The following is a 25,985-nucleotide window of genomic DNA, read 5'->3' as shown; positions in this document are numbered from 1 at the left end:
GATGAAACAATTCAGCACTCAACAAAAATATCAAAAAAGCTGCCAACTGGATCACAAAACATTGACAAAAAGGCTTAAGGAAGTTCCCAAACTTTTTCATTAGGCATTAAAAGCCATTTTTGCAAACAAATCTCCACTTCAATCCGAGTTACTTGTCTCGTTGATTCAACACCCACCCCAATGAAACCTAAGTTGAAGTGTATGTTGGTATGCATAATAATTACGACTCAAAGATAAATATATCTAGTATATTCTAGGGGTTTTGTGAAGGCTGCTGTGAAACAAAGAATTTGAAGTAAACAATTATAAAATACAAAAATAAAAAAATCAGGGTATTTATTTTTTGTCCAAATTCCTGGTTTAATAAGGTCTTGTTTATTTTGAGAAAAAAGGTCCCAAACATCAGGCTGTTCACAAAAATAACCCACAGTATCAACTTTAGAAAACAAATCTTAAGACTATTACACTAGTTATTTTTCTAGAGGATGCATTTAACATGCCAACTCTCATTCACAAAAATACATTGTTACATTTGTGTTGAACAGCCCCACACAGCACTCTTATGTGGGGTTTAACACACATACCTCTAACTCAAAGCTGCTCTCAGGTTCTACTCAACTAATGAGGACTGCCTTTGTTGTCAGGGAAGCAACTATTGTATGAATGGAAAGAACTGTACTCCCTGTGTAACAAGAGATTATTTTGGAGACAGTTGATAAAAACCATACATCCTTTTTATTGTTAAGTCATAAAGAGGTATCAAAATTAAAAGCAAAAATTACAGGGTAAGACTTAACGTAACTACTAGGAGGGTCAAAGGAAGTGAAAATGGGACTAGGCGCAGGGTAATATGAATTAATGAACATGGGAAGGACAAGGATGGGGAGAACAGTGAGCATGTGCTGAAGATACTAGGGGAGAGGATCTGGTGAAAATTTTGATCTTAGACAAGCGCCTAGGTAAAGAAATAATGGGACAAGATTTCTAAACCCCGCTATGTGCTTAAGAGTCATCCTCGCCATTGGCGCTGTCTCTGTCATCCTCTCCTTCCTCAGCCTCTTTTTCATCATCCTTGATCAACTCCAGCTGTGAGAAACAGACACAAATAGGATGGAGTTAGAGGCACTCCATGGGTCCCTGATCCCCCCTCCACCACCTCTTTCTTTCCTTTCCCGTGGTTTTCACCTGGTCATCCCCCCGATCTTCATTATCATCATCATCCAGTAGGTCCCCCTCCTCAGCAGAGTCATCTGCACCCCCCTCAGACTCCATCTTCACATTAGTCTCATCTTTCTTCAGGGAGCTGCTGCTCTGCTCCTCTTCTGACTTATCATTCTTCATCTCTACTGGGGATGAGAAGGACAAGTCTGTCTAGGGGCAAGTAATGTCCACAGGACAGATCCCCACTAACAGATCATAGAACTGCAGCACAAATCTAAATCCTCCCACAAAATGCCCTTCCCAATTCAAATTCCACAAGTTTCATATTCAATTGCTTTACACCCCACTATTTCAACATGTACTTGCAACTAGCTTAGGTAACTAACTCTACTCTACACCCAACAAGCAATAGGACCACTTACCTCCTTGTTTGCTCTGTTCCTTTTCAATTTTTTCCAGGCTTTCCAGTAAAGAATCCACTTTTTGTTTTATCTGGGTTAACTCCTTCTTAATGGTCTGAAGGTCATCTCCTTTCACTTAATACAAACAAAAACCTAGATTAAAATCAAATGTACCAGAAGCTACCAGATAACCAAACACAGTCCCCCTCTAGACTATACAATAGTAGTCAACATGAGATCCTTGGAGAGAAATGGAGCCTATACCAGATTGTCCTAGTAAGGGGGGTCACTGACCTTTTGATTATTAGATGAAAACTGAATCTAATGACTCTATTCCCTTAGCAGCAGCATTATTACTTTTGTAAGCCTGCTAAAAAAAACCCTCAATTCTATTTTAAAGCATTTTCTAGTTTTAGCAACATTATTTTATACACTGAATGGGTGTTGCAACTCCTTAAAATCTAATGACTTTTTCAAATTACCAAGGCCTTAAGGACAGACGGCTACCTAGAGCTGGCCCCTTAATCACTATTTTCTCATCTTCCATTATTTGACTACACAAAGTTATTTGTACAAAGATAAATTAACTGTGTTGATCTCTGAATTTCAACATACGAGAAATATCAGAACCAGAAAGCTGCAGTAATACTTACACTTTCCAGACTTAGAAGAAGATCCCCGCTGTCCACTCTTAGAATTGAAGCCACTTTTGCCCCTTCGTGAGGTGTTTCCTGATACACGCTGGCGTTTTGAGGGCACTACAGCCCGAGCAATAGGAGGAGGAGGAGGAACACGTGCTGGGTAACTGTACATCCTATTGAATACAAGGAAAATAGAATTTCTTCACAACTAAGTCAGGAAGATTCCAACAACTGTACCCTTATAAAATGATATATTATTGTCAATCATCTAGCAATTACTTCTTTTTGCTAAGTTAATTTCATTCAAAAGGCCAATTTATTCCTTTTAATACTGCAACTGCACACATACACACAATGGTTGCATTAAGCTCTGGACATAAAGGTTCCTGTGTACAATGGCATTACTTATAGAACCTTACTTTTTACAATGAATAGCCTTTGCCTTTGATCTTATTCCTTTCATATATGTGCTACAATATTATAAGCAAATAAAGTACTCACAAATGACTACAATTAACCAACTTTGCAAACAGTGCTATTATTAGCTAAATCCCTGACATTTTCACCCACAGACGCATACAAATAATTATCACTAGTTTATAGTATTAGATTGAACTATATAAAACTTCCATGATTAACTGCTTTTGGCCTACGATAACAGGCATTTCATATGTGTTAGCTGGATGTACATACCACTATCAATTCTAACAACATTTAGCATAAGCTCCACTCAAAGAGAAGGCAATGGCACCCCACTCCAGTATGCCTGCCTGGAAAATCCCATGGATGGAGGAGCCTGGAGGGCACGGTCCATGGGGTCGCTGAGGGTCAGACACGACTGGGCGAAAGTGTTGAAATTTTAAAACCCTTATATAATGTGATGCATCTCCCTCTTATACACCTCATCAGTGGCTAGTTTTCTCTGAATTTATAACAGTCTCCAATCCTGGAAGTGAGAACATTGATTCTGCAGTCTCACAGACAATTCTTTCTTCTGCTCAACCTTAAAAATATAAAAATGTTTCTATTCTAACAAGGCAAGTAGGTATGACAGGAACATTTTTCTAATTTAAGAATATGTGTGTACTACCAAATAAGTGAGGGAATAACTTACTATTAATCCTGAAGATTTTAGTACCAACCACCCTATACCTTTCCCTCTTAAAACACAGTAGTTACTGATTTCCCATTCTGCCAAAGAATCAACCCTTGGTAAGGTTGATTATTAAAACAGTCATGCTTTGTTTTAAGTTCCAATAAGGAAGTTTGAATCCTAGGAAATAAGAAAATTTAAAGGTTGATTATTAAAACAGTCATGCTTTGTTTTAAGTTCCAATAAGGAAGTTTGAATCCTAGGAAATAAGAAAATTTAAGATCCTATGATTCAGAAAGTAGGCTCATGCTTCTGCAGAGGTTTCTTCTCAGTAGAAGAGTATTAACTGAGCTGTTTGTCAGTTTTAATCCATTTATGGGAATTACCAAAAGAGCCACTTGGTAACTATTTATTGTAACTACTTTCTTCCATTTTTACATAAAGCTGTTTGTCTTTTGGCCCCAAATTTTCCAAAGTACAATGATCCAGAAACTATAAAATATCAGTGTTCAGAAACTACCTTGCTTTGTGATACTCTGTACAATTTCTGGGAGTAAAAAAGTGAGTTACCACACCTTTTAGGCATGAAATAGCTCATGCCTGAGCCCTGCTGGATTTAGAGATCTAACCTATCTTCCAACCCACTCACTCACGGCATCAGTCTCCAAACCAATGAACTAGCCATTCCAGATTCCCTAGGCTGTAAGGCACTGTAATTTCTTTTTTGCACCATACTTCTTCATCTTACCAGGGTATATACTGCTGTAACAAAAATGAAGAAACAGTGTATATTTTCGATTTATGTAATAGTATCATGAACATGAAGTCAAATGGTTTAGTTCTCTGAGGAAAAATGATCAACTGGTTATGCTGCAGGGCTTTTAGGGTCACAGAACTTAACTGCTGCTTAAGCAAAAATGGGCTCTCAAAAAACTCACAAACATTCCTCCAAGGGAAGTTTAAGTAGACCATGCCTTATAAGATGCCAAAGCTCATCAATGTGAAAACATGAGAAAAAGACAACAGGAAGAGAAAAACAACACCTACTGAGAGAATCTTTTTGGTTATAGAATAGATAATAGGAAGCTTCCTATAATAGCTTCAAGAACCAGGTACAAACTAAGTAACCACTTCCCCCACAATAAAGTTATACAGTAAATCATAGGAGGTAATGAAAGAGCTGAATTCTCTAATTATAAAGCCCAAGCCATTAAAAAGTCTTCATGAAAGTTAAATTGTTACTAGAGAACAAGCATTGAACACTTAAGAGAACTATGACTCCATTGAGTTCAGAACCTGGACACTAAGTGTTGGTATAAAATCTAGTCAAAAAGGCAACTAAAATATCATTTTAAATAAATCAAAACACTTCTGGACACGCATTAGCTAGTAATCTAACAGATAAAACAAACAGAACAAAACCCCTCTACCCTGTTCTCCAAGCTAAAACATGAGCATTACAAGGCCTTTATTAAATGTACAGGCATTCAAAGGCAAGCTTCTTCAATGACTAAATGTAACACAGTGACCTCTGGTCTCAGAAAACCTGATTAGTAATACATCTTAACTACTATCAAAGTAGAAACAACTAGAATTAAGTATTGGCAAAAACCTATATTCTCCAGAATGTTTACTTAATGAACCATAACTGCTTCTGGTCCTAAAAATTGGACAGATTTAGGCAATCAATTAAGATTACCGCCCCCCTTACAATACTGACTCATCAAATTCAGTTTAAACACACAATCTCATTATAATTTCATTCAAGGGTTAGGAAATATTTTTTCTCCCACTACATTATTCATCTGCAACAGAAAAATCTCAAGATGAAGGTTCTTCCTGATTATCTTTGATTTTCCTAGAAAAGGGTCAGATTTTATAGGCTACTATATTTGGGGGCTTTTGGATGTCAGACACTCCCTCCAACTGTCTGCTAAAATTCTGTGAATGCTTCAGTTTACAACAATCTACAACTTATACAACTTCAATTTTAAGTTTCCCAATATATTATCCAAAGTAAACCTTCACAACACACCCCTTACCTAATATTATGCTGTACAGATTTTCTACAAAGAAAAGGAGTTTTACAACATTTATCTATCTGGCCTTGTGTGGATGAGCAGTACACTGGATGAGCAGAGTTATCAACTACTGATGATACTCATGAATACCAGAATTAAAGGAACTGTTCAGAATCAAAGTCTTCCAGACTTCCCTGGTGGTTAAGAATCTGCCTTCAAATGCAGCACATGTGGGCTCCAGTCCCTGGTCAGGGAACTAAAAGGCCACAGGCTGCAACTACAGAGCCCACATGCCACAAGGAAAGATTCCACGTGCTGCAACTAAGACCTAACAGTTAAAAATAAATAAAAATTATTAAAAAATCAAGGCCTTCAGTAATTGGCATCTTTGAACATTATACTCTTTAGAAAACCATCTGAAAAACCTTATGTGAGTGATTTAGGTAATTGTCTTCTGATCTTTTTAAAAAAATTACCAAATTGTTCATTAGACTGGATTGACAGCACAATACCCTCAGTAGACTTTATGTCTTAAAATTGCTTTTTAGTAATTAACACAATGAAATTATCTTAAACTTATTACTGAAGACTATGGTATAAAATTCTTTTAAACACATAATTTAGGAGCCAAAAAATTTTTAAATTTACAATAAAATTTTAATAGTACCTATTTTTTTTAAATCTCAAAGTTTTATTTTATGAATGAGTAGACTGTTGCCTTTAATTACCTAAGGGAAAAGTGCTAAAAATGACTATGAAGAATTAGTCACTTGGTCATGTCCGACTCTTTGCAACTCTTTGCAATATAGACTATATACAGTCTGCCAGGATTCTCTGTCCATGGAATTCTCCAGGCAAGAATACTGGAGTAAGTTGCCATTTCCTACTCCAGGAGATCTTCCCAAGCCAGGGATCAAAGCCAGGTCTCCCACATTCTTTACAGTCTGAGTTACTGGGGAAACTCTCCCCCCATGCCTATGTAACATGTTTAGTTCAGTTTTATATTAAAATAAAGCTATGATGTATCAATATTCACCCTCAAACCCCGTTTTCATGATGTGAAATTTACCCTGTTGACCTTTAAAATAAATCCACTAGTGAAATTATTATAATTTGTTTTATTTCTAAATTAAGAAACAATTTCTAATTGTTATTTGTAGGCACCCTTCCACAAATGTTCCCTTGATTAGTCTGGGAGAAACCAAACTGGATATGACTACAAACACTTGTTTTGATAACATAAGGCAGAGTGTCAATTACTAATGTCAATTTACACAGTTGCACTTTATGGTCCTTAACTTTCTTTAAACTGCTCTTTTGGTCCATTAAGGATACAGCTTACCTGTACAACAGTTAAAATTAAAAACAGCAAGTACTGCTCAACTAAATGATTAAGGGACTTAATGATTAACAGGTCTGCTGTGCAGGATTCATTCAATATATAAGGGCACCAAAACATCAAATTTTAACTAACTTTTTTCAGCTAAAGAAAAAAAAAAACAGAAAAACAAAACAAAAAACAAAAAACAGAAAAACAAAGGTTTATCAGTACCTCTGTAAGGTTTAGGAACCTTGCACCACAGTGATCAAAGCTGGGCAACACCACACACACTGATACTTACAAAGAGCAGGAATCAATAACCTCTGTATTTGTAGAATCAATGAAAGCAATCAATAATTGGCTCTGTAATCTTCTTTTGAAAAGTAGTGGTGATATTAGTATTCAGAGGTACTCTTGCGAAGTCAATGACACATTTCATTAAAATATGAAAAGCCGCTTAAGTTAAGCAACTATATTGAATTTTCTTCATGGATTCACTGGTAATCCATGTTAATCTAAAACTATGTTTCATGGGAGGGCAATTTGAAAATTCACCTAAAATAATCTGGGTGATAGAACATAGATTGCTCTGAGTCCTTTGAAACAAGACTAGATCCAAAATAGTATTAGGAAAAATAACTTTTAAACTGTTTATAAAACTTTCCATCCATGTGATGGATGGAAATCTTTTCAAGTCTGCTCAATTTTCAAAGAATTACACTATTACTCAATTGTCATGATGTACTCAATAAACACTCCCAAATATCACTTTGGATCTTTCCAAAAGATAATGTCTTAAACTGTCAGTGTGGTCCAATTTTAATTTTTTTTAAAAGGCGAAAACTACAAAAGGAGATCAAACCAGTCAATCCTAAAGGAAACCAATCATGAATATTCAAAGGACTGACGCTGAAGTTCCAATACTTTGGCCAGCTGATGTGAAGAGCCAACTTATTGGAAAAGACACTGATGCTGGAAAAGACTGGGAGCAGGAGAAGAGGGCGAGAGAAGATGAGATGGTTGGATGGCACCATCGACTCAATGCACCTGAGTATGAGCAAACTCTGGAGGATAGTGAAGGACAGGGAAGCCTAGCTTCAGGCCATCCAGTCACAGCAACTGAGCGAATGAACAACATTTATGAAAAATACTGTTTATAAACAGTAACTTAGAAATACGTAGAACCACTCATTATTAAATTCTCATGTTGTCAAGCCAGGTCAGAGTATACCTCTCTCACTTACAATAAAATTTCTTTAAAGGAGTTGTCTGTGAAAACAGGTTTGTGATCACCAGGGGACACAGTGGAGGAAGGAGTTGACTACAAGAAAGCTTCATGGCAAATTTTTGGGAGGTATGGAATTATATCTTGATTGCACTGGTAAATACATGGCTATGCAGGTAGAAACCGTACATCCAAAAGAGTAAAATTTAAGTTTTGTATGATATGTCTGCTTTCCTGGTAGCTCAGTGGAAAAGAATAAATACGCTTGCCAATACAGAGGACAATCCCTGGGTCAGGAAGATCCCCTAGAAAAAGAAATAGCAACCCACTTGAGTATTCTTCCCTGGGAAATCCCATGGACAGAGGAGCCTGGCAGGCTACATGTTGTAGCAAGAGTTGGACACAACTTAACAACTAAAAAACATGATGTCTCCACAATTTGTCTTTCCATTCTCTCTTGAATCGCTTTATAAAGTCTTGTGCCCCTCCATTATGAAAACCTACCCTTGACCCCAGTGAACTCCACACCTGCTACTGGCCTAATTAACATCTCTCAAAGTGGATGTCTAATAAGGAGCTTATATTAACATAGCCACAACTCAACTGTTATATTCACCCCAAACCTTTGTTCCTTCTATGTTCTTTCCCCATCACTGTTCCTATAAATTCCTAGCCAAAACTTTGGTGACATCAGTGATTTCTCTCAGCCCTCACAAAAGTCTGGAAGAAATGTATGTCTGCACTAGCTTCAAATACAACCACTATTCAGCACTCCCACTGTCACCTCCCTGGTCCTTCCCCAAATGACTGTCTGCGTAATTCCATCAGCCCCTTTCACAATAGTCTACTTAAAATAATAAAAAAAATAAGATCCTTTCTGTTCAACTATCTCCAATGGCCATCCTCCCATTCAGAGTAAAAACTAAAGATACACAGTATCTTAACATGCTCTGTATGTGTTCAACCTGTCCATCTTCTCCGAGGCCATCTATTTTCCACTATTACCTGTGACCCACTGTATTTCATAGTAAGATCTTAACAAATATTGAGAAAATAAATTTTCCTACACTGGCCTATAAGAAAGAATTTATCACAAGTCACATTATCAACAACAAATAACCAATCTATCATTTAGCTGGAAAGCCAGTAGGATTCAGCTCCCCTTTTTCTAGTTTTATAAAAACTACTGGAGTTTTCCCCTAAGAAAATTAGTTTATTATTGAAAAAAGTTCAATAATAATTTAACCACAAAATTGAATCCTTTTTCAAACTATTGATAACAATATAAAAATAAGATCTTGTGCCTATAATGTATATAATTTAAGACTATTATGCCATGCTTCCTGTAAGGACAATTTTCCATTGACGAGCTCCTGCTAGTATACATTTTGTACTCTATCAATCTGTTCCTCTTGCTAAACTATTCTATCTCATAGTAATAAGATACTTATCCCTGTAAAATAAAAGTCCTGGAAAAGAAGTTTATCCACCTAAACAAGTCAAATTCTATTTGGTAGACTTCTTTTCTTGTTCCTCTGATTATAGTTTAAGATATCAAAGTATGTGTTAGATGTGTCCAACTCTTTGTGACCCCATGGACTGCAGCCTGCCAGGCTCCTACTTCCATGGGATTTTATAGGCAAGGATACTGGAGTGGGTTGCCATTTCCTTCTCCAGGGGATCTTTCTGACCCAGGGATTGAACCCAGATCTCCTGCATTGCAGGGCAGACTCTCTACATCTGAGCCACCAGGTAAGTCCTTGCATCAAAATAGAATCTTATCCTATTTATCAAAAGGATATCTCTCCCCCCACCCCTTGAAAAATAACCAGTTTCCTGGATATTCTTTCAACATTGCCAGCTTGTTCTAAAACTAGTCTGGGTTCCCTAACTTCTGAAGAGCAGCCCTTGGTCCTTTTCTTTCTTATACTTACAACAAAGTTTGTAGCACTCTAAGATCTGTACTATCAAATCAAGTAGTAACTAGGCACATGTGCCTATTTAAAACAAATTTAAAATTCAGTTCTGCAGTTACATTAGCCACATTTTCCATATGTGGCCGTCTATGACACCAAAAGTGCAGATACAGAATACTGACCTCATCACACAGTTCTACTGGACAGCACTGTTCTAGTTTGTTCCTTACAGACATCTACTTACTTTCTATATATAATTTCCAAAGAGTCTAGAATTCTATGTTATTTAAAAGAAAAAAAAAACTAAGAGTGATAAACTTCAAAAATGATAGTATCAGTTACTGTATTCAGAGTCTTATACCAAAAATATGTGAAAAAGCTTTTCCCAATATAAAACTGGCCACAGAATATATATGAATACATTTCTCCAGAGAAACAACCAATTAGCACGTGAAAACTAAACCTCAGCTTTTTTTTTTTTTTTTTTTTTTTTTTTTTTTTAAACCTCAGCTTTTAAGAAAATACAAAAAAGAACCACAAAAAGATAATCCTCACAATAGAATAGCTTAAATAACAAAGACACAACAAAACAGATGTTGGCAAGGACATGAAGAAATTAAAAAACTCATACATGGCTCAGTTCAGTTCAGTTGCTCAGTCGTGTCTGACTCTTTCCAACACCATGGACTGCAGCACTCCAGGCCTCCCTGTCCATACCAACTCCTGGAATTTACTCAAACTCATGTCCATTGAGTCGGTGATGCCATCCAACCATCTCATCCTCTGTTGTCCCCTTCTCCTCCCGCCTTCCATCTTTCCCAGCATCAGGGTCTTTTCCAATGAGTTAGTTCTTCGCATCAGGTGGCCAAAGTATTGGAGTTCCCACTTCAACATCAGTCCTTCCAATGAATATTCAGGACTGATTTCCTTTAAGATGGACTGGTGGGATCTCCTTGCAGTCCAAGGGACTCTCGAGTGTTCTCCAATACCATAGTTCAAAAGCATCAATTCTTCAGCACTCAGCTTGCTTTATAGTCCAACTCTCACATCTATACATGACTACTGGAAAAACCACAGCCTTGACTAGACGCACCTTTGTTGGCAAAGAAATATATGCCATACATGGCTAATGGGAAAGTAAAATGGTACAGTTGCTTTGGAAGACAGTATGGCAGTTTCCCCCAAAGTTAAAGAACTATCCTAAGACTCAGCAATTCTACTCCTAGGTACATACCCAAGAGAAATGAAAACATATGCCCAGGCAAGATGTGTATACCACTGCTCAGAGCAGCATTATTCAAAATATGGAAAACATTTCAAAAATCTACCAACTGATGAATGGATAAACATACTGCAGTAGTAATAAAAGGAATGAAGTACTAATACAGAGTGTAACATGGGTTAACTGTTGGAAAAAAACATGGAAGAAACGGGTCACAAAAGACATACCTCATGATTCCACTGACATGAAATGTCCAAAATAAGCAAAGCTACAGATAGAAAGGCAGCCTTCCTGGTGGCTCAGTGGTAAAGAATCCACCTGCCAATGCAGGAGACAAGAATCCCTTGGTCAGGAAGATCCCCTGGAGAAGGAAATGTCAACCCACTCCAGTATTCTTGCCTGGGAAATCCCATGGACAGAGGAGCCTGGTGGGTATAGTCCATGGGGTTGTAAAAAGAGTCACGATTTAGTAACTAAAAGGACAATATAGAAAGTGGTTGCGAGGCCTGGGGATAATAGAATAGGGAATGACTGCTAGTAAGTTGTTTATTTTTAGAGTGATAACATGTTCTAAAATTGTATCATGGTTGTAGTCACACTCTGAATATATATATTGAACTGTATACTTTAAAATGAATTACATCTCAACAAAGCTAGGTTTTTAAAGAAAAAATTAACATCAAGGAGCTTGACAAAGCATATCTAAATGGAGAGTCCTAAACAGCAGAGGTCACCTATGGTTAGGTAATAATATACCCAGAACACCACTTAATTCAGAGCCACAAAACAGATTCTCTGATATGGATGCAAAAGCTTCCCCTTCAAATACATATCTCCCACTTTCTCAACAAGAGTCCAGGACACAAATTCAAGTCAAACAGTATCACATTTATGCTCAAAGCGTAATCATACAAATCTACGCATTAATCTAAAATCTGAGAACTACATGTTTAGTTTCCCATAAGAAGCAAACAGAAGAGCTATTAGCAAATGAAAATTCTCACCCTTTGCCTAAAATGAAGATCTTAACTGTCAACTAAAGAAACATTTCTCAGCTTTCCCAAGTAGCCAAGAACTCTCTGGTTCTCTGAATCACATGCCTTTCCAAGCAGATGATCTCACTCAATTCTCCAAAACCTGAATATTCCACACTTTTCTTTTGTACATACATCCAAAACCTCTCTCTCTCTCTCTCTCAGATCCAGTGTTGCTCAGGAATATCAGAAAATTGAAAGAAAAGGAGGGAGCCAAGAAGACAGCTCCTCTAACACCAATAAGGGCGTTGGCACCTCAAATCCAATACTGTATTTTTTGACTAATTCAAAACCTAAAATATTGTTTGCCTAGAACAAAATAGGGAGAATGCACTGGCACCCCACTCCAGTACTCTTGCCTGGAAAGTCCCAAGGACAGAGGATCCTGGTGGGCTGCAGTCCATGGGGTCGCTAATAGTCGGACACGACTGAGCGACTTCACTTTCACTTTTCGCTTTCACCCATTGGAGAAGGAAATGGCAACCCACTCCAGTAGTACTCTTGCCTGGAGAATCCCAGGGACGAGGGAGCCTGCTGGGCTGCCGTCTATGGGGTTGCACAGAGTCGGACACGACTGAAGCGACTTAGCAGCAGAACAAAATAAGGGCTCAGATATTAGTTTAACAATTATGATGGTTGTTACCATCTTTCATTTGTCTTGCATTTTCAATGGCGATTCCCCCACTTCAATTTCTTTTCTCTACTTTCTGTAAGCGTATCTTATTGGAAAAGATCTGTAGGATAAGTATCAACAGAATTGCTTATTTCCCCAAATTCTAAGAACTCAAACCTTTCACAGACTTGTCACTTAACAAAAGATTATGCCTTTAATGGCATAATTCTCTTCATAAAAATAAAAATCTCATCTCAACTTATTATTTTAGCCCCAGAAAGCACCTGCTCTGATAACTGTGACCCAATAAATCATGCCAAGATTAATCTACCTCAGAAATTTCTCCACATTCCAACATTTACAAATGTAAATGTAAATGTCTTTCCCCCTCCAGTTTCTCTTTTCTAGTCATGGGGTTGTTAATAAGGTATCACTGCTAATAGGACACAACTACTTAATGTGTTCTTTCCAATCACATCTGGCTGCTTCCCCAAATATGCTACGAATATTCATAACCCTGTATCCTCACCCTGTCTGTCTAAAAACCTCCTGTTTAATATCAGAGGCAGGTACAAATATTGCCCTTTGTGAAACAACCTGGAGCTCTTTAAATTTTAACAGGGGAGCTCACACTTCCCCCAAGGGCACACAATTCATCTTTCTATGGGACAATCCTGTATAAAGCAGAACACACAGCAGCCAACTAATTTCACAGCACTTTCTTCACTGTATAACATAGTGCTCATCATAAATGTGCCACATTTGATCTGCTTGTAGACTTACTTCCCTCCCCCTTTCATGGTATACTAGCAATACTTAATGTACTTATATGTGCCATAATAACAGCACTCTGAAAAACCTCCAGTGGAACAACTTCACAGTTCAGTCCCTTATGCACTGTTGACACTGGTATCCAAATAACATGTGCAACTTCTGACAAGTTATTTATTATAAAGTCCTCAAAGACCACTGAACTAAAATCAGGGTCCTTCTGAACCTGCTTAACAGGTGTTAGCCAAGTCTTAGCTATCATATCACAGCCTATTATCAAATCTAAGCATGTGATTTTTCTTGTGTTCCAAAGTTCTTTACAGAAGAATGACTGAGAAAGAACTATTCCATTGTCATAACTGAGTGCTATTTCTTTTATTTAAATTGACATAATTCACATACCAAACCAATATAAACCCTTTGAGTACATACAACTTAATGATTTTTAGTATTCTCACAAACTTCTGCATCATTACAACTCTGTAATTCCAGAGTATTTTCCTGGGTGATTATAAGGGAAAGAAAAGCAGGGCTACTACAAAAAGTCCATCTGAAAGCTTTTCCTAAAAATGGCTATGTTTTTATATTTAAGTAGGGTTCCTTGTGCTACAACAAAAATTAAAGCTTTAATGCCTATTTCCAACAGTGTACCAATTATTTTTATTATAGCACTTCTGGCACAAAGGCACAATCTGCTTTCTAATCGGCATTAATATCAAAAGTGAATGACTAAATATCTATATGGAAAGAGAAATTAAGAGAAATTCATTTAAGCATTTGAAAGAAAAATCACTCAAAGGAACTGCTTCACACAAGAAGTCCTCCAACAGCAACTACTCCAGCAACGATTTCCCTAGAAGCAACAAGACTCAACAGGATACAAGTGGAAATGGATCTCTGTCAGCTTACAGGTTGTAAGACTTTCAACATCAAGGTAACTGATGCGGAGATCCTCCTCCACCATGAAGGCTTCCCCAATGGCTCAGGGGGTAAAGAATCTGCCTGCAATGCAGGAGATGCAGGAGATGAGAGATGGGAAGATCCCCTGGAGGAAGAGATGGCAACCCACTCCAGTATTCTTTGCATGGGAAATCCCATGGACAGAGGAGCCTGGCAGGCTAGTCTATGGGGTGAAAAGAGTCGGGACTGAGCATGCCCATCAGCCCCTACCATGAGTAGTCACCCTAAATCAGAAAGCTACTTTGGGGCTTGTCTTCCTACCAGAAAAAATGTGTTAACAAATCTTTGAGTAATTATAAACTACGTATGACAGTTTATAGCCCATTTGAAAGAGCTGACAGTGTATCTGAGTAACATTAACAAATATCTAAAATGATAGTCTCACACACATTGGTAGTTTATGTTAAATTCACTTAAGAACTTCCAACACATATTATATCAGAAATGGCCTTAAGAACAAATAAAATGACAGGCCTAATTTACATAATTTATGAAAAAGTAATTTGCATTAAGACTGTAGAATCCAATCCTCTGTTGCCTCCTCAGAGATAGCATATACTAATATATAAGTGACTCAAATTTTAACGTTTGATCATTCTCCAGTAGGAAAAGTATTTACAATCTTTGGAATTTGTGCATCAAAACCCATGAAAACCCAAGCAAAAATAAAAATCACTCTAATTCCCCTAACAAAATGTCATTAATCACCTACTCCCTGATATCGAAAATGTATCTCCTCAAGAAACACCTAATGCTTACATTCCTAAAGTTTCTGACAAAAGTCAGGGTAATGATGATTAAATTGCATAATACCTTTAATGAAATACTCTGGTCTCCTCTCCGACCTCCCCTATGTCAGAAAAAGAAAAGAAGAAAACAACCTGAATCTGAACTAGGCTCCAAATCTACCCCACTAGTTCAGAGGAAATACAGATGACACGTTAACATGCTAAACAACATAAAATACAACCTGCAAAATCAAGTCTGGAAAACTTGGATGATTAAGGAAATCTTCCAATCTTAAGTATAAGTGGTATTGTCATTATGGTTATAAAATGTCATTATGCTTATAAAAGCAGTCTTTAACTTACACTGATATACTACTTTCTTATATAAATTAAAATGTTCTATATTAGTAAACAAAAAACTTGAAATAACTACTAAAAAACATGTCAAGATAAACACCAGTCTTCATTTCACTATGCATTAGTTTAGACTTCTGTCACATAAGGAACTGCATGCTAGAGACGTTAGATTTTGTGGAAAGGAATGGTGGGGTGTCCATGATTCCCTTCATTTTAATATGAAGGGAGTCAACAATATATGCAGAAGCAATAATGTATGTCACTGTTAATGTTGCAGCCTGTGGGATCTTCCCAGACCAGGCACTGAACCCATGTTTCCTGCATTGGTAGGTACCACCCAACCACCAGGGAAACCCAAGATTAATTCTTGATTAACTGAAGCATAATAGTATTTGAGGGTTATACACAATGCAACCTTTGCCCACATTTCCTTAGCCTTCATAACAACTCTTAGTAGGCATTATCATTTTAGGGATAAGAAAACTGAAGTGATATTTGACTCTGGTCATAATCCTTTCTGCTAAGTGACTAAGCCTTTGGATTCCTCTATCAGCCGCAGCCCTAATGTAACAATAGGCAGTAGAAATGCCAAATGTATGTCTTAAAATATTCATGTGAATTTCATGTTCTTAATGGTGTGACTAAGCAGACTGATTTAACCCCCACTTATATAACAGGACACAGAGCTTTCAGCACATTTCAGAGCCAATTTCCCATCTTCTTTTAAAGAATCTAACTTATGATGTTACTAAGGATAATAAATATCTTAACCTTGTGAACAAAGTATCTTCAGGATGACTTCCGAGAAAACTGATACTACCATTTTCCTAAGTTTTTCCATTCTTAAGTAAACATGCTTGTTTTCCCTACTAGACCTCAGTATATATTTGAAGGAGCTCTTTATTAAGCCACTGTTTGGTTACTCAGTCATCAGAAATCTTTTTTTATTGGCCAAGTTTAGAATGGAAGGTCAAAAACATTACTTTTCACTGTCACTCTATAATACCAAGTAATACAGATTAACAACTATTCTCTCACTCTTGAAAAACTAGTGAGGCCAACAGTGGTGTTGTTATCAATTTTTAAGACCAAATAGCAGTGGTAAGACATATGAAAGTATTTCTGTAAACACCTCAGTGTTTTCATTATTCCTTGCTATCTCTTTTACTCAATTTCAAAATTCATCACTTAAAACAACCTTTCCCAAACTTACTTAGAATGAGATGATGCATCTATATCAACTTTCTCATGATTTTTCAAATATAAATGCTATTCTGGAGGCATAAGAAACCATTATTCCAATCCCTCTGCCTTTTAAAACTGTATCATCATCTTCAATCTACAATACTGCATTGTAAATTCATTACCTATGCTTATTGTATCCTATTCTGCATTGGTTGGTTTGCTTAAAGGAGATTACTGAAATTTTAAGGAATCTTTTTTTTATAGTTTTGCTGTAATCGTCTACAATGCAAATCTAAGTAGCTAATATGCAAAAAAAATAATAGAGAACATGAGACTGCTCCATTTATCATTAGGCAAGTCAGTCCTTACATTTATGTGGCACAAATTAAAACAAAAAACTGACTTGTCAAGAAAAAGTGTTAGTCCAGAAAATATTGGACATTTGCCCTGTCATGTCTCCATATGCTCTGTCAATATATATATAAACTGATTCTATAAAATCAACAAAAAAATAACCCTTATCTAGTCTAATGATTTGCAGAAGTTATTTTTCCATTAGGCTTCCTGGTGGCTCAGATGGTAAAGAATCTGCCTGCAATGTGAAAGACCTGGGTTAGACCCTGGATGAGGAAGATCCCCTGGAGAAGGGAATGGCAACCCATTCCAGTCAATATTCTTGACTGGAGAATTCCATGGACAGAGGAGCCTGGATGGCTACAGTCCATGGGGCTACTAAGAGTCAAACACGACTGAACAACACACTTTTTTTTCATTATGTTCTGACAGAAAAGAGGGGGCTTTATTTGAAAACATGTTTGTTATTCGTTACTACAAAATAGAACATTACCACAAAATAGAAAAATAAATGATTCTCACTAGACAGCCTCTAATTGGAAGAGAAAACATCTTAAACATACCTGTCATAATAATCCCGTTGAAAGTCATAGTCCAAGTCAAAAGATGAGCTGAAAAACAAATACCAAAGAGGATTAATTTGGAGCTGTTGACAACAGCAGATGGGAAAAAAAAAAAAAACCCCACCCTAAACCAACCCAACAAATAGATCAACAAGATTAGCACGGACTAATGCCCAATCATTAAGCAACAGATCACTAAATTCCAACCACTTTAGGCCACTGGACATACAGTGGCCAAACTACAAATTTAGCCATAAGATTGCTAAAATGACAACACATAAGAGCTAAAATAAGAATATGGAAAAACACAATAGTAAATTAAACATTCTTATGTCATCCTCTTTCCCTTTCTTACTCCCTCCCCAGCTTCTCAGAAGCTAAGTAACTCCTTTTGAAGGAATTTAATTTATACTAGTAGGGCTTCCCTGGTGGCTCAGATACTAAGCAATCTGCTGGCAATGCAGGAGACCTGGGTTTGATCCCTGGGTCAGGAAGATTCCCTGGAGAAGGCAATGGCAACACACTCCACTATTCTTGTCTGGGAAATCCCATTGGACAGAGGAGCCCGACAGGCTACAGTCCATGGGGTCACGAGAGAGTCAGACACAACTGAGCAACTAACACTTTAAATAACAAACTACTCTTTAATAGTAAAAAATCTCAGGAATTCCAACAACTTTCTGGGAAATGGGGTAAAATGAAGCCTATTAACACAAAATTAATAAAGCAGTCCTTTCACATACATAAAACATACTACAGTTAACCCTCCCCACATCCAGAAAACAGATAGAGAAGATGCCCACTGATGGACACAATGCAGTTATAAATAATAAAGTTCCGGACCTGAGTAGAGGGGACGGAGAAGGGTGTTCTGGTACTGACCCGTACATCTCCGCTGCAGATCGTTTCACACCTGCTTTTCCTCGGTTCACTTTTGGCTCTGCAGCCAGATTAATATCTGGGGGAGGAAAAAAAAACTTTATTGACAACTCTGTTGGGAGGGAGGTGTCTCAAACTGCACCTTTCTCGAGTGTACATGGCCATATAATTAACAAAAGTCAAATGATGTATCTCATCTTTCCTTGTTATATAAAATATGCTCAAGATTTTTTTTACAAGGTTAGGACTTAATCCTCCATTTCTTTGTCCTCTGTTCTGTAACAACAAAACAGAAATGCAAAACACATGAAGTACCTTTAATACCTTTTACCCTCGACTTGAACACCTCAATGAGAAACTGGGGATTTTTATTCTCCTTACAAATAGGATAAACTGAAAAGTTCCATTAAAAAATAAACACTGTACAGTGAACTGCTTATAAGTAAACAGTTATAAAAGTAAATCTTCATATGCATGCACACACTCCAAGGCAAAGAATCGAAAGAAAACAATTCTAGTTTCCTTATACAACATAATTTTTAAAACATCTATGCCAAACTGCCCAGTCACTCACCATGCCACCCACTACCTATCAAAGAATTCATGTTCCCCCAAATATTTTAACAGATGAGATAATTTCTCAAAACAACAATTAAATAAAAGCTAGCCAGCTCTCCAAAACTCAGTTCATCAAGTGACCACTGGAAAAAGATTTTTAAGTACATTGTCTTATCTGCTAAACACCATTACATTTATGAATAATCTTCAGAGTTCTTAGTTCACTAAACTCATTTCTAATTTTTAGTAATTAATGTTTGTAACAACCCTACTTTTACAGTTTTGACTCTGGAATCGTAAGATTTTATAAAACTAAAGGTAGGCTTTTTTAAAGCAGTTTAAAAAATGTAGTAACAAGGTTAACTACATTGTGTATCTAACTGATTTTACAACCTCATAGAATTATTTCGTGATATTCTAAACTATAGTACAGTTGACACTTGAACAACGTGGGAGTTAGGGCCCTGACCCTCTGTATAGTGGAAAATCTGCATATAAATTTACAGTTGGCCCTTCATTATCTGTGGTTTTGCACTGGGATTCTACCAATGCTCTTGTAGTAATGTTAATACACATTAAAAAAAAAAAATCCATGTAGATGTGAATCCATGCAGTTCAAACATGTATTATTCCATCAAGGGAAAACTGTATTAAGTCAATATCCAAAACCGAGTAATTTTGATAAAAACAGAGATATGATTGCTTGAGGCTGTGGCACAATGTGCACATAAAAATCTGACGTTTTGTTTTCTTAAAAACCTAAGTGTCCCCTATTCTGCCCACTGAAACTAACAAGATGCAATTAAAATTCAATAAACACTCCTAGTATACAGGGAGTGGGTTTCCAAATAACTCCCATTAAAAGGAGCCAACACTCTTATAAGATACACAGATGACCCAGAATATCCTGTGGTGCAGTAAGCAAGAAGAAATGTAGTATCACAACAGTAAGGTCTCAAGGACACAGGAACCAACTTAAAGGTGATCTATCCACTGGCCAAAGATGAGATATCTCGAGTTTCAAACAACAATTTGCAAAGGACTGAAACATATGTAATGAGATCTCAAGTTTAGAATATAAATTGTCTGAATAGAGCTCAGATCTCATTTCTCAAAAATTTCAACATGCTAGATCAGAGGCGAACCCTACTGGGGAACTAAAATAAGACAACCTTTTATTATGAATCACCTCAATTAATCCTCTCATGTTATCTAAATTCTCTTGACAACCACATAGTAGTATTACCTTCAGGAATAGATAATAAACCGAGGTAGCACATGCACGCACACACACATTTTAACAAAGAAAAGCTATGTAGGCTGCCCAACACATAGTTATAAGGCCCTAACATATATCTGACTCTAGAGCACATGACTAAGCTCTGTTGTCTTCACCCAGTCGACTGTGTTCAAAATGACACAGACATTTTAGGCAGCAAAAGTACCTTATGAAGTATTGTTCCTCTCTCCCCTACTTTACTCAAGACTGCCAACTAAGGGTTATCCAGTTTCTACTACACCAAATGGTAAGATTTTATAGGTCTAAAATTCTCTTTAGACCTATAAACCTGATTTTTAATTTTTATTAGGCTGATGTCAGACATAACACGCAGAACACCTCTCTGACGAACAGCTTTTATGGAGAGGGAGAAAAAGAGAAAGAAAACATGAACAGAAAAACTTCCAGATCTGAATTACATAATCAATGAAAAATTAATTCAACACAGATCTTACCTAAAACCTGGCCAGCAATCATTCTGCCATCCTCTCCTGCCACAGCAGCCCGGGCATTTCTCTCATTAACATACTGAACGAAGGCAAAGCCCTTATGAACAGAGCAACCCACGATTTTGCCGTATTTTGAGAAGATTGCTTCCACGTCAGATTTCTTGACCACAAGGGTATTGAGATTCCCAATGAATACACGAGAGTTCATGGAGCGAGGATCCGTCTTGTTGGTAACATTGCTGGCCATTGTCTTTGATGATATGGTGCCTCACAAAGCTGAAAAACTGAGAGGGGAAAAAAATGCATTCAGGTGAAAAGATGCTAAAAACAAAATAATCCTTGGTAAAAACCTGTTCTACTCTTATTTTGAACCATTCTACCTACAGTTATCAGTCAACTTAAACAAAATGGATCTCACAGCATCAAGTTTATTAGTATTCAGAGACTTGAGCCCATGAATATATATCCTTATAGAAATTCAACCTCCTCTTCTGTAATATATTCCTGCTAGACTATCACTTCAAGGGGGGAAAATTCCTCTTCACATAATACACACAATCCTCTTGGAAATTATTAATCCCAAGTGACTTCACTATTTAAAATTCCTCAAGCAAATCAGAACCTAATCTCTCTACCATAAATTTCTGTTTTTCACTGTCCCAGTCATGCTAATCGAACCATCCCTTGCCATCTATCAATAACTCCACCTTTTTGCATGTTGCTTTTATTGAGTCTCACTCATTGCCACATAAAGAACTCCAGTTTCTGCCCACAAACTATTCTTTAGCTAGATGAATGTGGACAAGTGACACTCTGCCCTTAAAGTTTAATTAACTTTATTATATGAAGGCAATAAATAGAACCAACTCATTCACTCTGGAAATAACCTATTTCCAGGTACTTTGATTGATTTATAGCATCCAACAGATACTTAAATATCAATATCATTTTTACAGAACGTTATGATTCTTTATGTAAAAACAGTACAAAATATAGCTAGGACATTTAATAATGCTGGATGGTGATGATGATAAAACTAGAAGGTAGAACACTGCCTTAATCAAAAAAGAACCAGAAGCAGTTAAGGAAGAAAACACAACTTTGCTCAGACCATTTCAAAACAAAAATTATTTTTATATATGTTACAGAGGCATAGTCTGTAACCATGTGGAGATTCACGAAATCATTTTAGGTCTTTTAAAGTGCAAGATGTTTTGATATTCTTTAACTTTTCTATCAGCTTTTCATCTTCTGCTCCTTCCCACTCCAACCACCAAAGTTAAACAGGGCTTAAGATGGGATCTACCCTAGATTTAGAATAACATTCTTAAGGTTGTTTCCCATTTAACCCCTTGAAAGGTACTGAATAGCAGTGTCTGCTGCTGCTGCTGCTGCTGCTAAATCACTTCAGTCGTGTCCGACTCTGTGAGACCCCATAGACAGCAGCCCACCAGGCTCCCCCGTCCCTGGGATTCTCCAGGCAAGAACACTGGAGTGGGCTGCCATTTCCTTCTCCAATGCATGAAAGTGAAAAGTGAAAGTGAAGTCGCTCAGTCGCGTTGACTCTTTGCGACCCTGTGGACTCAGCCTACCAGGCTCCTCCGCCCATGGGATTTTCCAGGCAAGAGTACTGGAGTGGGGTGCCATAACTTTCCAATCCTCAAGAAGAAAATGACAAACTAGTTCTTGTGGATTATGTAAAGGTCTTATATACATGTAAAAAAAAAAATGGTATAACATTTACACATGACCACTACCATTCTGACCCTTCAAATATCTTGTCTTTTCACACACATACTGAGTCTAAAACTTTAAAGCTCCTAGCCTTCTGAAATTCAGGAAACAGCCTGCCTTTATTGGAGTTTCTAAATTGTATCTTTACAATTTTTTTTGACACTCAGCAGTAAAAATTAACCTAACAGTGGCTACTCAGAACCACTAACAGCCTTTCAACTTAAGCAGGAACACCAAAAAGCCTTACAACTCCAAGAGGAATCAAAACAGAAACCTACTAAGACGCCTGCTGCTGCTGCTGCTAAGTTGCTTCAGTTGTGTCCGACTGTGTGACCCAGTAGACAGCAGCCCACCAGGCTCCCCCGTCCCTGGGATTTTCCAGGCAAGAACACTGGAGTGGGGTGCCATTTCCTTCTCCAATGCATGAAAGTGAAAAGTGAAAGTGAAGTCGCTCAGTCGTGTCCAACTCTTCGTGACCCCATGGCAGCCTACCAGGCTCCTCCGTCCATGGGATTTTTCTAGGCAAGAGTACTAGAGTGGGGTGCCGTTGCCTTCTCTAAGAGGCCTAACTGGTTTCAAATAATACTTCTGCGTGGCTCTTAAGGTTTGCTATTATTTTAAGTGGAGACATAAGCCAGTTTTCAGCAAATTTTTTCACAAAAAATATATACACACACACACACATATATATATATACACACAAGTGATAAATCCAGGTAAAAGCTCCCTGAGTTTCTTCTTTAGTATTTATTTATTTGTGGCAGGCAGGATCTTGGATCTCTGCCCCAGCATATAGGATCTCTAGTTGTGGTCTGCAAAATCTTAGTTGCAGCATGTGGGGTCATTTCCAGTTCCCCGACCAGGGAACAAACTCAGGCTCCTGTACTGGAAAGCAGATTCTCAACCACAGGACCACCAGGTAAATCCCTCTCCTTGAGTTTAATAAGAAGAAATTAATTGTGAGTAAAGCAAAAACCTATGAAGAGCATACAGAATACAACTTTGTGTCAATGCATCCCAAACAAAACTCCATAATGCACAGTGGTAAGGGCAAGTCAGAAGCTAACATGCATGTTATATATCACTGTGGGAGAAGCAGAAGAAGTAACTAGGCGCCTAGAAGAGCCAGAAAACTGAAGAACATCAAAATATCCAGGTAGTATGTACTGGAAAGGAAAAGAACAAATGTTAGGAAAAGCAGTTTCAACAGGGAGGGTCTTGCCTGAGTCAACAGTGGGTGAGTACAAGGTACTGCAGTAAAACTGTCCATAGGTGCTAACGCAGCTCAAGTCTCTACAGAATCTCAATAATTAGAAGCCCCATGTGCATTCCTTTCTCAATCCCTTCCCTCCTCCTCCTAAAACTACTAACTTCACAGTAAAATCACTTTCTTCCTTTTAAAATAATTCTACTACCTAATGTGTAGCCCTGGGTAGTAATACTCTTACCCACTGATACAGATTTGATGTCTTTTAATGCTCTTTTTAGATAAAGTTCCCCTTTAACATTTATCTGTTGAAGAATCTTGAGCATTTGTCCTGCAGTTTTTTAAAATTTCATACCTTTAGCATAATTCCACATATTTCGTATTTTCAGAAATTGGAAGCTGTGACCAAAGGTTTGATCAGACTCACGTGTGACACTTCTGCAAGGTTATATTCAAGTAGTAGTATCTTTTTGTAATGTTATTCATGCTAAAAATTCTACCAGATCTCTCTAGGGATTATGGTAACTCAAGCTTATCCTTAACATTATTATTTAGAAACAGCTTGAAAATAGTTTTATCAGTTCCTGCAACTTTAGTAACAGTTTGCCTGTGTCCTTTGTATCTGTCAGTTTCAATGGGTGTAAAATCACTGAATCACATTTTCTTTCCTTAAATATACTCCATTTACTTCTGGACTGCCACAGAATCATTCCAAACTATAAACCTTGCTGGCAAAGTTCTATTTTCTCAACCTGAGTAGATGCTACAGGGCTTTTGCTTTATAATAATTCATTAAGCTGGGTTTTTTTTGTTTTAAAGACAAATAGAAACGAAATAGATCTAAATGAGTGTATTTGAGGGTGCCTCATGGGTCACAGAAGTTTACATTTTGGACTCACCCTTATCGGACAAGTCAATTTCTCCTAACTTTTTAAAGATTGTAAGTAAATAAAAGCACATAGAATAAAAAACACACCATAATCAATTTCTTTCCTAAAATTAGTTTCAAAGATTAAAACCAAATAGGGAAGTATTTCTGGAATGACTGACTCTTTGGTTACTCTGTGAACTGTTTCAACTCAGTAGCAGACATCAAGTGGTTTCCAGAAAAGCAGAATCCCATCACAGTATAAACGGAAAAAGATTGAGTATTTCCCTAGAGGTTACAGGGTGGTAGAATTCAAACCTCTACTTAATAGATGCATACACGTGTGTGTGCTTGCTATCTTTTCACCCCAGGTTATTTTCACAATTTTTTATCATCAAAGAATTACTAAGATTGGTGAGTAAAAGTCAAAACCAAGAATATTGAGTTACTTAATTACACCAAAGGATGTATGTGTCCATTTGATTATGTTTTATGTTGAAGCAGTAAAAGCAATGAGTGGCTCTATGAAGGGTAAGAACTGCTCAAGATTCATGGATACAGAAATGTGTTTCTATCACCAATTCTACCACATCACTCATATCCTATACCAAAACTCATGAAATCTACATCACGTAGATTTGGAATGGAGTTGGAACACAAGCTGACCTGTCAATTTTATTTATTTTCAACTGTTCATCTTGAAGTTTGAGTTACGGTGTGCAACTCCCATATGCCTAATATGCTATTTCCTTTCTCTGAAGTAGTTTAAAGACAAAGTGTCACTAGATGGCAGCAATGAGTTGACAAATTTTTTAAATGATAGCCATCTTCTTGAATCCAAAGACTTCCTATCTCACACTGTCTTTCACAATTTCTTATCAAGAGTTTCTCAGTACCTCTTAGATACTATAAATTTCTCTGCCTACTTAGAGCAACATCACCTGATCTGAACTGCTTTCCTTTAACACACTTAAGCTCCTATTTTGCCCCTTTAAGTCCCTTTCACACTACTTTCCTGTTATTCTTCCCCACCCCTATCATATTCTCTGCTTCCTATGTGTCTTCACTGCATTCATCAACTATTTCCCTCTGGCCTCCTTCAGCAGGCAACAATAAACTGCCCATGTCTGTAGAAAGTTGTCCAGTGTACAGGTGGCCCTCCCTATCTGCAGATTCTGCATCTGTAGATCTAAACAATCATGGATCAAAAAATATTATGGGGGAAAATTTATAAGTTCCAAAACCCCAAACTTGAATTTGCTACACACCATTTATATAACATTTACACTATATTTACTTTTTTTTTTTAAACTCAGGTATGTTTTATTTTCAGAACATTTTCAACAGTAGAATATATGAACTGGCACAGAGCAGGTACTGCTTTGTTTATGCAAGCAGCCAGCCAGCCACTGTCTTTAAATGAATTAACTGTAATGTACAATACC

At 37.2% G+C, this 25,985-nt stretch overlaps 1 protein-coding gene and 1 long non-coding RNA gene across 16 annotated transcripts in view; both read right to left on the bottom strand.

Moving 5' to 3' along the window:
* Positions 1-306: 306 nt before the first annotated feature.
* Positions 307-25,985, bottom strand: part of HNRNPC (heterogeneous nuclear ribonucleoprotein C (C1/C2)) — a 45,293-nt gene continuing 19,614 nt past the window's right edge. For 7 of the 15 annotated variants that reach the window (XM_027553361.1, XM_027553359.1, XM_027553362.1 and 4 more), the window contains 7 exons: positions 20,738-21,015; positions 18,410-18,524; positions 17,567-17,614; positions 2,216-2,376; positions 1,584-1,697; positions 1,186-1,346; positions 307-1,086 (listed from right to left, as the gene is read on the bottom strand). In XM_027553361.1, the coding sequence (XP_027409162.1) occupies positions 1,003-1,086; positions 1,186-1,346; positions 1,584-1,697; positions 2,216-2,376; positions 17,567-17,614; positions 18,410-18,524; positions 20,738-20,978 (924 nt within the window). In that variant the 5' untranslated portion in view covers positions 20,979-21,015 and the 3' untranslated portion in view covers positions 307-1,002. The remainder of the gene's footprint in view (positions 1,087-1,185; positions 1,347-1,583; positions 1,698-2,215; positions 2,377-17,566; positions 17,615-18,409; positions 18,525-20,737; positions 21,016-25,985) is intronic. The other 8 variants (XM_027553368.1, XM_027553370.1, XM_027553371.1 and 5 more) reach the window with 3 other exon arrangements.
* LOC113899983 lies at positions 9,998-10,446 on the bottom strand. The gene is made up of 2 exons (XR_003513041.1): positions 10,285-10,446; positions 9,998-10,242 (listed from the first exon to the last, which is right to left on the bottom strand). It is a non-coding gene; the product is annotated as an uncharacterized LOC113899983 (long non-coding RNA).

The sequence above is a fragment of the Bos indicus x Bos taurus genome, chromosome 10, assembly GCF_003369695.1.
Source record: "Bos indicus x Bos taurus breed Angus x Brahman F1 hybrid chromosome 10, Bos_hybrid_MaternalHap_v2.0, whole genome shotgun sequence".
In the NCBI taxonomy this organism is placed as follows: Eukaryota; Metazoa; Chordata; class Mammalia; order Artiodactyla; family Bovidae; genus Bos; species Bos indicus x Bos taurus.
Note: the sequence above shows the minus strand (reverse complement) of the source record. Positions and strands in the feature narration are given on the sequence as shown.